The 14866-nt window shown below is 40.2% G+C and overlaps 4 protein-coding genes across 5 annotated transcripts in view; 3 read left to right on the top strand and 1 right to left on the bottom strand.

Moving 5' to 3' along the window:
* The window catches only part of LOC125778133 (uncharacterized), a 107265-nt gene that overhangs the window by 23127 nt on the left and 69272 nt on the right, over window positions 1-14866 (top strand). Inside the window, exon 2 of one of the 2 annotated variants that reach the window (XR_007422510.1) lies at window positions 4168-4956. Coding sequence is in view for 1 of the 2 variants with exons in the window: in XM_049454664.1 (XP_049310621.1) it covers window positions 4168-4815 (648 nt within the window). In the remaining variant the exon portion in view is untranslated. Of the gene's footprint in view, window positions 1-4167; window positions 6444-14866 lie in introns of those variants that run through there. The other variant, XM_049454664.1, reaches the window with a different exon arrangement.
* Window positions 1-14866, top strand: part of LOC125778238 (uncharacterized) — a 78315-nt gene that overhangs the window by 21178 nt on the left and 42271 nt on the right. The window lies entirely within an intron of this gene.
* LOC125778156 (uncharacterized) lies at window positions 2405-4154 on the top strand. The gene is made up of 2 exons (XM_049454737.1): window positions 2405-2657; window positions 2713-4154. Exon 2 carries the CDS (start codon window positions 3504-3506, stop codon window positions 3939-3941), a length of 438 nt encoding a protein of 145 aa, XP_049310694.1. The 5' UTR covers window positions 2405-2657; window positions 2713-3503; the 3' UTR covers window positions 3942-4154.
* On the bottom strand, window positions 6597-8759 carry LOC125778149 (uncharacterized). Its single transcript, XM_049454724.1, has 3 exons — window positions 7547-8759; window positions 7305-7484; window positions 6597-7240 (listed from the first exon to the last, which is right to left on the bottom strand). Exons 1-3 carry the CDS (start codon window positions 7688-7690, stop codon window positions 6728-6730), a joined length of 837 nt encoding a protein of 278 aa, XP_049310681.1. The 5' UTR covers window positions 7691-8759; the 3' UTR covers window positions 6597-6727.

Raw genomic sequence — 14866 nt, 5'->3', positions numbered from 1 at the left:
ATGAGAGCGCAATGTAAATAATTACCCAACAACCCTTCTACCACCCGCCAATCTTAGAATTTCCAACGACTCAGTTGATTGCTCTCTCACACCGCAGGTTTGCCAGGCTCGATATACTGTAGTAATTATAAAAATTGTCTTCAATATATTTGAAATTTTCTTAAAATAACTCAAATTCAAAATCGAATGCTATTATTTACAAATATATAAACTAGTTTTAATAGTTTGATTTCAGTTTTGGTACTTTTTATTATGAAAAATTATAATTCAAAACTTAGATGTGTACAAAACTGCTTACGCGTATTGAGTAATGGCAACATTGTTCGAATGAAAACGAGAACAAAACGCTTGCCGCTCGTGGTGAAGTGAGAAGATGTTTCTGCCATTAGCGTTTGTATTCTATTTGTGTGCTTAGCCACTCTCAATCAATAATGCCATACCGCGCAAATACATTTTTATTTGATGATTTCTTATATTTTTGAAAATATGTGCTCCCTTTCTATAGCGCATATTATTATTTTAATACATTTCCAGAGGCAACTTAGATTTTTAAAATTTAACAAAACAATTGTAGAAAACACCTTAATTCTTTGAATATTTTGATAAAACAACTAAACTGAAAATATCACAAATCATATATTTATATAAGCATTTTCATTAAATGGAACTGCAATATGTTTAAACACAATATATAAATATAATGGCCACAAGTATCTTTTTTTTTTATATATGCAGATATGCATATGTACGTATAAAAGCCTACAACTTGAGAAAAGTTTGCCCAATTGTAACTAAAATGAATTTTTACAACTGGCATCACCACCATTAACTGATCTATCACATGTACAGTGGTGTGAACAAAATAGGAACAACTATAGGTGTTGTAAAGTTTTAAAATGTGCTGTTTTCTTATTAAATAAAATTGTTTTTACATACAAGTATAACTTATATATTTTTTCCTAACAGTGATTAGAATTTCCCACCATGCAAAGGTAACTAAACACAAATTTTAATGCGAACCTCTAAACCCTGCAAATTATGTTTACCTCTTTTTGTTCACACAACTGTAGAATTCCGATATGAAGTAAACTTCCGCTCTTTAATTTGTGTAAAATGTCAGTATTGCCGCAACCACTCTGCCATGGATAAATTGATACGAAACTCTTTGATTCGAGAGAGCGCTGTCAAAGTCCACATTTTTTATAACATTTGCCAATGATGCCACTATGGAAGAAATGTGTTAGGGAATTTTTAGTAAATGTTTTGGGAGTTTGTAATTTCCACACCACCGCTGAGGTATACAAAAGGCGCGTTACCGAAGTTAGTTTTGGGTGCTCGGTTCCCCTATTGGCCTATATCACCCATATATGTAGGTACAAAATAAAATCACAACATTTATTAGTATTTATGATACTTTCTACTAGTATTACATTTATTTGTACTTATAATTTATAATTATAGTAATATTTACATCTACTACGCTACTCCAAACTACATATTAATTTGGATCTATTAATATTACAATAGGGGTATTCTCTTGCTCTTGCAAAACCCGGTGCAAGGTGCAAGAATTGCGGATTTACAACGGCACAACAACAAACACACGCAGAAAATTATTTGCAATGGCTGTAAAATATGTCAGACCAAAACCCATGTATATTTGCGTGCAATGTCACGCAAAAATAAAATTGCAACTCTGTTGTAGTTGCCATTTTACATAAAGACATATTACGTCGTTAAATTGTTGAGAAAGGTAAATTTTAACTAGATTTTATAATTTCTATTTAAATTATAAAGTTTTGTTACAGTTTTTTTTGTTAAAAATGTATGCAGAAGGTGTGCTAATTCACAATAGCCATGCACAATAGTCATTTACAATAAATTGACTAAATCAGTCGCTCATATATCACTAGATTCTGCAATGGGTGCTCTCGTGCCCTTGTATATTTCGGTGTAGTATTTTTGCAATCTGCAGTCTTGCAAGAGCAAGAGAATACCCCTAATACTATTTACTAACAGCCCTATTCTCATGCCCTCACAAAAGTCACCAACCTCACTACAATGATGTTTCTCACTGTAGTGAGGGTTACCTTATTCTTGCGAAAATTCAAAAGCTCAAATGCTCACTATTCTCACAAATATCTGTGACGTGTGAACGCAGGCATCATAATACAAAACATCTGTGTTTGTTTTGTTTTGCATATTTTAAATTTTTTAAAATATTGAGAATTGAGTGTTATTAGAATGGAGGAATTATTATTTGTATATGCGGAAATTGTTGAGGAGGAGGAATCGGGGGGTAGGAGAAAAATTTTAAAGGGTTTGCGAGACAAAAGCGATCCCTTTACTATGCAAGACACTGCATTTATTAACACATTTCGATTCCCAAAATCGCTATGTAAATTGCTGATAAGTGAATTGGAGCCGCATGATGTGCAGAAGTCAAGTATTCCTTTTGATCTGCGTTTCCTGACGAGTTTATATTTTTATGGGCATGGCTCGTATCAAAAATGCGTTGGTAATAATTATATGCTCTCTATGAGCCAAACCTCAGTATCAAGAGCTCTGCACTTTATTTCAAAACTAATTGTTGATGTTAAGGGAAGCGAAATTTATTTCCCTTCAAGCGCGCAGGATGTGTCAGATGCAAAGAAGGGGTAAGATAAATAAATAAAAATAAATATAAATAAATAAATAAATTTTTTCTTACAGTTTTTACACGAAATTTGGGATCAAGGGCACAATCGGCGCAATCGATTGTACCCATATTGGGATTGTTTCACCCTCAACTACAGACGCCACTACTCCTCTCTCACTTTTTATGAACCGGAAAGGATTTTACAGCCTTAATGTAGAAGCAGTACGTAATGTTCTATATTGTTACAAAAGTAGTATTAAGTTGTATTTGTATTGCTATATGCATCCCTTATTATGAACAATAGCTGTAGGTATATGGAATAGCATTTGTCTTGTTGTAGACATCTGGCGCCGCGGCTGTCTGCTTGCCGAAACAATAGACATCTGGCGCCGCACTGTCTGCTTGTCTAGGTAAACAATTGCTGAGTCTGGCGCCGCGGCTGTCTGCTTGCATCTGGCGCCGTATAGCCGCATGTTCTGGTAATTTCCAGACGCAATATTCTAGAAGGACACGTCGGCATCATCGAGAAGTGCGTGGCTATATAAGTCGTGGCAGCGCCAACGTAATCAATCAGTGCTAAGAGTAAACTGCTATAGTGTAGACGAGTTGTGAAATAAAAAGTTGTTGAATTAAATTAAACAGTTTTGGTTTTATTTGTCAATCCAGAGATACGAACCTAACAAAGTAAACTAGCAAGCAGTAAAATCGTAACAATTGGTGTCAGAGGTGGGATTGTCAAATAATCCAAATTCAAGATGGTTAAATTCGGAGAATTGAGAATTCAGCAATTAAAAAGGAACTGGAGGAGCGTAATTTGCCGATAAGCGGGCAAAAGGCGGATCTGCAGGCACGATTACGTGAAGCAATGGAAGCGGGTGGAATTAATGTGGACGAGTTCGAATTTGATGGGCCAGAAACTTCTACAAAGGTAGAAGAAAAAGTAGAAGAACAACGAACATCAAGTGTAGACATGAACATGCTGTTAGTGGCTATACAGAAAATAGCTGAAAATACAGAAAATGCAGTGCAAACAGGAAATCGTCTGACACAGCAAATGACGCAAATAGCTGAAAATGCAGAAAATGCAGTACAAACAGGAAATCGTCTGGCACAGCAAATAGCCGAAAATGCAGTGCAGGCAGAAAATCGTCTGGCACAGCAAATAACGCAAATAGCTGAAAATACATCACAGTTAGAGTCTCGCCTTACGCAACAAATAACTGAAAATAATACGCAGTTAGAAAAGCGTTTGGTACAACAGATTACAGAAAATAATACACAAGTGCAAGAGAAATTTTCATAATTTGAAGACGAATTAAGCACGTTAAAAAAATGACGAAGAAAATTTAAGATCAGAATTTCTTCAACTGAGTAATCGTGTGCGAGAACTGCAACTACATGGCCCTGCACGATCAACAAATAATCAAAGATTGAAGGCACCCACTTTCGATGGAAGTATTCCATTTCAAATTTTCAAACTTCAGTTTGAAAAGACAGCAATGGCCAATAATTGGAATGCAGCGGACAAGGTGGCGTCCTTGTTTGTATCATTGAAAGGGCCTGCGGCAGAAATCCTTCAGACTATTCCAGACTGTGAACGGGACAACTATGAGGCATTGATGAGTGCGATAGAAAGACGATATGGTAGTGAGCACCGGAAACAAATATACCAGATCGAACTGCAAAATAGGGGTCAGAAGATGAACGAGTCATTGCAAGAGTTTGCAACTGAAATAGAACGACTGGCTCATTTGGCAAATGCAGATGCACCTGTGGATTACATTGAGAGGGTAAAAATCCAATGTTTCATAAATGGAATTCGTGATGTGGACACCAAATGCGCCACATATGCATTGCCAAAAAGAACGTTTGCTGAAACGGTATCGCACGCCCTCACACAGGAAACAGCTTCCCTACTAAGTAAACCAGCACACAAAGTACAAAGGGTTGAAATGGAACATCGGGCGCTGATGGAAGAAATGTTGAAGACTCTGAAGACAATTGCTGCACAGCGAGTAAATACAACAGGCAGATGTTTCAACCGTGGAAAAGCGGGTCACTTTGCCCGAAATTGCAATATAAAAGTAAACCCATCAAAACGGAAACAACAAACGGAACATCGAAAGGGGATTCACCACAAAAATGCGGATGCATTATCACGTCGTAAGAAGGTATAATCGACGTGCGATTACTGAATATAGAACCTGAAGATGATTGGACTCCTCACCGCATCAGAATCAATCAGCTGGAGGACCCTGATCTTGCAAAGCTGATAATAGCCAAAGAAAATGGGGTACGACCACCAAAGGAACAAATAAGTAACGAGAGTCCAATAGCAAAAGCATATTGGGCACAATGGGACAGCATAAACCTCGTTAATGGATACCTTCATCGTACCTGGGAAAGTGAAGATGGCAAACAGTCTCGTCTGCTGATCATAGTACCGAAGCCCATGATCCCGAAAGTGTTGAAAGAATATCACAATGGACCTAGTGGAGGGCACCTTGGAATAACAAAAACTATAGAGAAGATTAAACAACGGTTCTACTGGATCGGTTGTCGAGATTCCATAGCAGAATGGATAAGTAATTGCGTAGAGTGCATGGCAGCTAAAGGTCCTAAAGCCAAAAGTCGCGGTAGGCTACAACAGTACAACGTGAGATCACCATTTGAACGAGTCGCAATGGATGTTGCAGGTCCGTTCCCAACCAGTACGGCCGGAAACAAATATCTACTGATTGTCATGGACTATTTCAGTAAATGGCCAGAAGTATATGCCTTACCAAACCAAGAAGCGAAGACAGTAGCCGAAGCGTTTGTAGAAAATTGGATAACAAGGTTCGGAGTGCCCATCGAATTACACTCAGATCAAGGCAGGAATTTCGAATCTTCCATTTTCCAAGAAGTCTGTACATTATTGGGCATCCACAAGACACGGACAACAGCGTTACACCCACAATCAGATGGGATGGTAGAGAGATTCAACCGAACGCTCGAGGAACATCTGCGGAAAATCGTTGATAAAGATCAACGGAATTGGGACAAGTGCATCCAGATGTTCCTGCTGGCGTATCGTTCAGAGAAGCACGAGACAACTGGATACACGCCAGCAAAGATTATTTTCGGATCTGATCTGCGACTCCCTGCTGATCTTAAGTTTGGAACGCTGTAAGAAATGATGGAGATTATTGTTCTGCCTTAAAGGAAGAAATGAATGAATTGCATCTAATGGTAAGACAGCATACGCATCTGATGAGCAATAAGATGAAGGATCGGTCGACTTCTGTTCACCGCTGTCAACGCGAGATATCCCGGGTCTTGCCATGATTCTGGTATTTGGACCACATCTCCAACACGTATGCACCTCACAAATACCTATAACACGCAAAGTGATTCGTGGTTGTTAGGCGACCAAGGATATCCATTGGAGCCATGGCTGTTAACGCCAGTCGCTGAACCTTCAAACGCAAGGGAAGTGCGTTACAATAAGTTGCACGCCAAAGCACGTAATACCATTGAGAAGGCCTTTGGTGTTTTGAAGTCACGATTCCGGTGCCTCTCAAAACACCGCATTCTTCATTACAGCCCTGAAAAAGCGTCTTTGATTATTTACGCGTGTACAATTCTTCACAACATATTACTGAAGCATGGTGTGGCTGCAGACCTTGGCTTCGAAGAAGTTTTAGAAGAATCACAAGACACCGAAATTGTTTTCGAAAACCCCAATTTTAGGGAGGGTGCTAGAGTAAGAGAACGTTACATTATGTCTTTATAATATACATATGTATGTACATATATATTTCCAGTGGCGTTATGTACTATAAATATATATATATAAATATATATACATATATGTAAGTTACTTACTGTCTCTGTACATTTTACTTCCTCTAAGAATGAATAAAAAGACATCTACATATGTTTAAATAATTAATTTTATTTTATTTAATTTTTTTTTCATTTTTATTTCATTTTTTACATTTCTATTTCATTTTTTACATTTCTATTTCATTTTTTACATTTCTATTTCATTTTTTACATTTTCATTTCATTTTTTACATTTCTATTTCATTTTTTACATTTTTATTATTATTTATCCAATTTTTGGGACAACTTAGCCATAACCTCTGACAGCGAGGTTAGTGCCTGTGTCATTTGAGTCAGCACCCCTGTCATCTGCGCATTTTGCTCTACAATTTGCCTTTGTAGAGCAATGGCCTCCTCCTCTCGCTTTTCTCTGTCCTCCATTTTTTTCAGCACTGTTCCAAGCATCTTCGCTGCAGTCAATTTTTCGGGAGGGATATAAGAAGGCGACGGCATAGAAGAAGATAATATGGGAGGAGATAAGGAAGAAGATGGAGGTGATGGTGAAGAAGAAAAATGAGGTGATGGCGAGGAAGAAAAATTGTTTGATAAAGCAGGAAAAGCTTGAGCAGGCGATGTGACTGCTAGTGAAGATGCTGGAACAGGCGATGCGACTGCTAGTGAGGGTGCTGGAGCAGGCGATGCGACTGTTGGTGAGGGTGCTGGAGCAGGCGAAGTGACTGTTGGTGTTGGCGAGGAAGCTGGAGCTTCAAGTGTATTTATATACAACGGCAAAACCTGTAAGTATAAAACGGACCAATTATTGCCTCATGTAATTAAAAATATTAAATTAAAATATTACCTGATGACCCAAAGTCGCAACACCCGGCAATCCATCTACCGCTGCTGCCCCAAATGTTGTTATGGCTTGCTCCTCGAATGGAGTCATTCCACTTATCGGAGGGCCTCCACCAGTCGCTTGCGCATGTGTTTTCAGTTTGCGCGCTCGCGATCGCAACTGGTGTTTCCAATGCATTAATGACTATGGAAATATATGTATGTATTTTAATAATGTGACACAAACACAAGCATTTATTAACTTACCTCCTTCCACTTGGCTGCCGACCGGGTTGGGCCTCTTAAGGCATTTAAATTGTCTGCTAACTCCGACCAAAGTATTTGCAGCCCTTGAGGGTTGGGCGGAGTTAGCTTCCCGCGTTGCAACTCAGGATGCTGCTTGCAAAACATTATGTAATGTTGCAGCTGCTCCTGAATTGTTCTCTCCGTTTTTGTACGCCTAGGAACATATAAAATTATTGTATATATATATTGTTACGAATTTACTCTTGCTAGTTTACTTTGTTAGGTTCGTATCTCTGGATTGACAAATAAAATCAACACTGTTTAATTTAATTCAACAACTCTTTATTTCACAACTCGTCTACACTATAGCAGTTTACTCTTAGCACTGATTGATTACGTTGGCGCTGCCACGGCTTATATAGCCACGCACTTCTCGCTGATGCCGACGTGTCCTTCTAGAATATCGCGTCTGGAAATTACCAGAACATACGGCTATAGCCACGCACTTCTCGCTGATGCCGACGTGTCCTTCTAGAATATCGCGTCTGGAAATTACCAGAACATACGGCTATACGGCGCCAGACGCAAGCAGACAGTCGCGGCGCCCGACTCAGCAATTGTTTAACTAGACAAGCAGACAGTGCGGCGCCAGATGTCTATTGTTTCGACAAGCAGACAGCCGTGGCGCCAGATGTCTACAACAAGACAAATGCTATTCCATATACCTACAGCTATTGTTCATAATCAGGGATGCATATAGTAATACAAATACAACTTAATACTACTTTTTGTAACACTGCCCTCCACTAAAGCCTAATCGTCCCGATTAGGCACGAATCCTCTTGAACCAAATGGGGCGAGCCTCTCCAAATGTACTACTTTCATTTTACATCGTGCTTTCCCATGTCTTTGTATGCGGTATACCACGTCATTAAGTCGTTTCATCACCATATAGGGTCCTTCCCAGGCTGTCTGCAATTTCGGGGACAAGCCTTTCTTTCGAAGTGGATTGTACAACAGGACCAGATCACCTTCTTCAAAACCTTTTGAATTTGCCGCTTGATCGAACCGGTCCTTCATCTTATTGCTCATCAGATGCGTATGCTGTCTTACCATTAGATGCAATTCATTCATTTCTTCCTTTAAGGCAGAACAATAATCTCCATCATTTCTTACAGCTGTAGGATTCGTACCAAACTTAAGATCAGCAGGGAGTCGCAGATCAGATCCGAAAATAATCTTTGCTGGCGTGTAACCAGTTGTCTCGTGCTTCGCTGAACGATACGCCAGCAGGAACATCTGGATGCACTTGTCCCAATTCCGTTGGTCTTTATCAACGATTTTCCGCAGATGTTCTTCGAGCGTTCGGTTGAATCTCTCTACCATCCCATCTGATTGTGGGTGTAACGCTGTTGTCCGTGTCTTGTGGATGCCCAATAATGTACAGACTTCTTGGAAAATGGAAGATTCGAAATTCCTGCCTTGATCTGAGTGTAATTCGACGGGCACTCCGAACCTTGTTATCCAATTTTCTACAAACGCTTCGGCTACTGTCTTCGCTTCCTGGTTTGGTAAGGCATATACTTCTGGCCATTTACTGAAATAGTCCATGACAACCAGTAGATATTTGTTTCCGGCCGTACTGGTTGGGAACGGACCTGCAATATCCATTGCGACTCGTTCAAATGGTGATCCCACGTTGTACTGTTGTAGCCTACCGCGACTTTTGGCTTTAGGACCTTTAGCTGCCATGCACTCTACGCAATTACTTATCCATTCTGCTATGGAATCTCGACAACCGATCCAGTAGAACCGTTGTTTAATCTTCTCTATAGTTTTTGTTATTCCAAGGTGCCCTCCACTAGGTCCATTGTGATATTCTTTCAATACTTTTGGGATCATGGACTTCGGTACTATGATCAGCAGACGAGAATGTTTGCCATCTTCGCTTTCCCAGGTACGATGAAGGTATCCATTAACGAGGTTTATGCTGTTCCATTGGGCCCAATATGCTTTTGCAGTTGGACTCTCGCTACTTATTTGTTCCTTTGGTGGTCGTACCCCATTTTCTTTGGCCATTACCAGCTTTGCAAGATCAGGGTCCTCCAGCTGATTGATTCTGATGCGGTGAGGAGTCCAATCATCTTCAGGTTCTATATTCAGTAATCGCACGTCGATTATACCTTCTTTTCCTTCTGATTTGGAGCAATGTTTACATTCCAGTGGACAAGGGCGACGTGATAATGCATCCGCATTTTTGTGGTGAATCCCCTTTCGATGTTCCGTTTCGAAGTCGTAATTCTGTAATCTTTCGATCCATCGTGCAATTTGGCCTTCCGGATTCTTAAACTGTAATAACCATTTTAATGCTGCATGATCAGTCCTCAGCAAGAATCGTTGTCCATACAAATACTTGTGGAAATGTTTTACACATTCCACCACAGCCAGTCGTTCTATTTCAGTTGCGAACTCTTGCAATGACTCGTTCATCTTCTGACCCCTATTTTGCAGTTCGATCTGGTATATTTGTTTCCGGTGCTCACTACCATATCGTCTTTCTATCGCACTCATCAATGCCTCATAGTTGTCCCGTTCACAGTCTGGAATAGTCTGAAGGATTTCTGCCGCAGGTCCTTTCAATGACACAAACAAGGACGCCACTTTGTCCGCTGCATTCCAGTTATTGGCCAATGCTGTCTTTTCAAACTGAAGTTTGAAAATTTGAAATGGAATACTTCCATCGAATGTGGGTGCCTTCAATCTTGGATTATTTGTTGCTGGTGCAGGGCCATGCAGTTGCAGTTCTCGCATCCGATTACTCAAATGAAGAACTTCTGATTTCAAATTTTCTTCGTCATTTTTTAACGTGCTTAATTCGTCTTCCAATTTTGATACTTTCTGTTGCACTTGTGTATTACTTTCTGTAATCTGTTGTACCAAACGCTTTTCTAACTGCGTATTATTTTCAGTCATTTGTTGTGTAAGGCGAGACTCTAACTGTGATGTATTTTCAGCTATTTGCGTCATTTGCTGTGCCAGACGATTTCCTGTTTGCACTGCATTTTCTGCATTTTCAGCTATTTGCGCCATTTGCTGTGCCAGACGATTTTCTGTTTGCATTGCATTTTCTGCTATTTGCTGTGCCAAACGATTTTCTGTTTGCACTGCATTTTCTGCTATTTGCTTAATAGCCACTAATAGCATGTTAGTGTCTACACTTGATGATGTTCGTTGTTCTTCTAATTTTTCTTCTACCTTTGTAGAAGTTCCTGGCCCATCAAATTCGAACTCGTCCACATTAATTCCATCCGCTTCCATTGCTTCACGTAGTCGTGCCTGCAGATCCGCCTTTTGCCCGCTTATCGGCAAATTACGCTCCTCCAGTTCCTTTTTTAATTGCTGAATTCTCTATTCTCCGAATTTAACCATCTTGAATTTGGATTATTTGACAATCCCACTTCTGACACCAATTGTTACGAATTTACTCTTGCTAGTTTACTTTGTTAGGTTCGTATCTCTGGATTGACAAATAAAATCAACACTGTTTAATTTAATTCAACAACTCTTTATTTCACAACTCGTCTACACTATAGCAGTTTACTCTTAGCACTGATTGATTACGTTGGCGCTGCCACGGCTTATATAGCCACGCACTTCTCGCTGATGCCGACGTGTCCTTCTAGAATATCGCGTCTGGAAATTACCAGAACATACGGCTATAGCCACGCACTTCTCGCTGATGCCGACGTGTCCTTCTAGAATATCGCGTCTGGAAATTACCAGAACATACGGCTATACGGCGCCAGACGCAAGCAGACAGTCGCGGCGCCCGACTCAGCAATTGTTTAACTAGACAAGCAGACAGTGCGGCGCCAGATGTCTATTGTTTCGACAAGCAGACAGCCGTGGCGCCAGATGTCTACAACAAGACAAATGCTATTCCATATACCTACAGCTATTGTTCATAATCAGGGATGCATATAGTAATACAAATACAACTTAATACTACTTTTTGTAACAATATATTTAATATTTGCAAAATTACTTACATATGCTGATTTTCCATTGTTGTGTACTTTTTTGTTTGCTTATTTTTCTTAAAACAGCTGTTTGACAGCTAAAAGCTTTTTACCTCACGTGGTGACTTTTTTAAGCTTTTTTCTTATGAGGTTTGAGCTAGAATAGCCTCACAAATTATGCCTCACAAGAAATCTCTCAAATATTTCCTCTCAACTCAGTTGAGAGGTTTTTTCAGAATAGGGCTGTAAATTACATTACATTTCGCAAGTATGATATATTTTTTATCATGCAATAAATTGCATCTAAAACAATATCAAAATAGGCACAATTTATGAAAAAATATTTCTAAATTTCACTAAATAACTATATTTTTCTACTAATTAAAATTATTTACGAACCTGGATCCATCCTTCTCCTTGTTGGGGAAATTGAAAAACCGTCGTGCTCCTACGCATCCAGCCACACACTTATTTTTAGTTCTCGGCATTTTCCTATAATACTGTTACGAATTTACTCCTTCCTAGTTTTACTTTACTAGGTTCGTATCTCTGGATTGACAAATAAAAGCCGTTTAATTCACTTCAACAAAATCTCTTTATTTTACAACTCGTCTACACTATATCAGTTTACTCTTAGCACTGGTTGATTACGTTGGCGCTGCCACGGCTTATATATCCACGCACTTCTCGCTGATGCCGACGTGTCCTTCTAGAATGTTGCGTCTGGAAATTACCAGAACATAATGCTATACGGCGCCAGATGCAAGCAGACAGCCGCGGCGCCAGACTCAGCAATTGTTTAAATAGACAAGCAGACAGTGCGGCGCCAGATATCTACAACAAGACAAATGCTATTCTATATACCTATAGCTATTGTTCATAATAAGGGATGCATATAGCAATACAAATACAACTTAATACTACTTTTGTAACACTGCCCTCCACTAACGCCTAATCGTCCCGATTAGGCACAAATCCTCTTGAACCAAATGGGGCGAGCCTCTCCAAATGTACTACTTTCATTTCACATCGTGCTTTTCCATTTCTTTGTATGCGGTATACCACGTCATTAAGTCGTTTCATCACCATATAGGGTCCTTCCCAGGCTGTCTGCAGTTTCGGGGACAAGCCTTTCTTTCGAAGTGGATTGTACAACAGGACCAGATCACCTTCTTCAAAACCTTTTGAATTTGCCGCTTGATCGAACCGGTCCTTCATCTTATTGCTCATCAGATGCGTATGCTGTCTTACCATTAGATGCAATTCATTCATTTCTTCCTTTAAGGCAGAACAATAATCTCCATCATTTCTTACAGCTGAAGGATTCGTTCCAAACTTAAGATCAGCAGGGAGTCGCAGATCAGATCCGAAAATAATCTTTGCTGGCGTGTAACCAGTTGTCTCGTGCTTCGCTGAACGATACGCCAGAAGGAACATCTGGATGCACTTGTCCCAATTCCGTTGGTCTTTATTAACGATTTTCCGCAGATGTTCTTCGAGCGTTCGGTTGAATCTCTCTACCATCCCATCTGATTGTGGGTGTAACGCTATTGTCCGTGTCTTGTGGATGCCCAATAATGTACAGACTTCTTGGAAAATGGAAGATTCGAAATTTCTGCCTTGATCTGAGTGTAATTCGACGGGCACTCCGAACCTTGTTATCCAATTTTCTACAAACGCTTCGGCTACTGTCTTCGCTCCTTGGTTTGGTAAGGCATATACTTCTGGCCATTTACTGAAATAGTCCATGACAACCAGTAGATATTTGTTTCCGGCCGTACTGGTTGGGAACGGACCTGCAACATCCATTGCGACTCGTTCAAATGGTGATCCCACGTTGTATTGTTGTAGCCGACCGCGACTTTTGGCTTTAGGACCTTTAGCTGCCATGCACTCTACGCAATTACTTATCCATTCTGCTATGGAATCTCGACAACCGATCCAGTAGAACCGTTGTTTAATTTTCTCTATAGTTTTTGTAATTCCAAGGTGCCCTCCACTAGGTCCATTGTGATATTCTTTCAACACTTTCGGGATCATGGACTTCAGTACTATGATCAGCAGACGAGACCGTTTGCCATCTTCGCTTTCCCATGTACGATGAAGGTATCCATTAACGAGGTTTATGCTGTTCCATTGGGCCCAATATGCTTTTGCAGTTGGACTCTCGCTACTTATTTGTTCCTTTGGTGGTCGTACCCCATTTTCTTTGGCCATTACCAGCTTTGCAAGATCAGGGTCCTTCAGCTGATTGATTCTGATGCGGTGAGGAGTCCAATCATCTTCAGGTTCTATATTCAGTAATCGCACGTCGATTATACCTTCTTTTCCTTCTGATTTGGAGCAATGTTTACATTCCAGTGGAAAAGGGCGACGCGATAATGCATCCGCATTTTTGTGGTGAATCCCCTTTCGATGTTCCGTTTCGAAGTCGTAATTCTGTAATCTTTCGATCCATCGTGCAATTTGGCCTTCCGGATTCTTAAACTGTAATAACCATTTTAATGCTGCATGATCAGTCCTCAGCAAGAATCGTTGTCCATACAAATACTTGTGGAAATGTTTTACACATTCCACCACAGCTAGTAGTTCTTTTCGCGTCACACAGTAGTTTTTCTCTGGTTTCCCGAGCACTCTGCTGTAATACCCTCTTTCTTGTCCGTCGATGAGCTGAGACAGGACACCTCCAATTCCATAAGCACTCGCATCTGTATCCAGGATGAATTTCTTTCCAGGTATTGGATAAGCTAACATCGGTGCCGTACAAAGTAGTTCTTTCAGCTGCTCAAACGCTTTTTCTTGTTCCAACTGCCATACAAACGGGCGATTCTTCTTTGTTAAATCATGTAAACTTCTAGCCACGTTCGCAAATCCAGGTACAAAACGGCGGTAATACGTGCATAAGCCGAGGAAGCTGCGGAGTTCATGTATGTTGGTGGGTTGAGGCCAATCTTTAACTGCTTTTATTTTTCCTTCCTCGGTGTGAATCCCCTCAGTTGACACTTTATGTCCGAGATATGTGACCTGCTTCTTCCATAATGAACACTTTTTGGGATTCAAGCGTAATCCGGCTGATGCTATTCGCTGAAAGACTTCCTCTAGATTTTTCAGATGATCATCAAAACTTTTTCCCATGATGATAATGTCATCAAGATACACCAAACATGTCTTCCAGTTGAGTCCTTTTAACACATGTTCCATCAGTCGCTCGAACGTTGCAGGCGCATTACATAACCCAAATGGCATCACAGAGAATTCCCATAACCCGTCGCCCATACTGAAAGCGGTATTTTCACGGTCACATTCATCGATCTCAACTTGC

Source organism: Bactrocera dorsalis, chromosome 4 (genome assembly GCF_023373825.1).
Source record: "Bactrocera dorsalis isolate Fly_Bdor chromosome 4, ASM2337382v1, whole genome shotgun sequence".
Lineage (NCBI taxonomy): Eukaryota > Metazoa > Arthropoda > Insecta > Diptera > Tephritidae > Bactrocera > Bactrocera dorsalis.
This window is presented reverse-complemented; position numbering and strand designations above follow the sequence as displayed.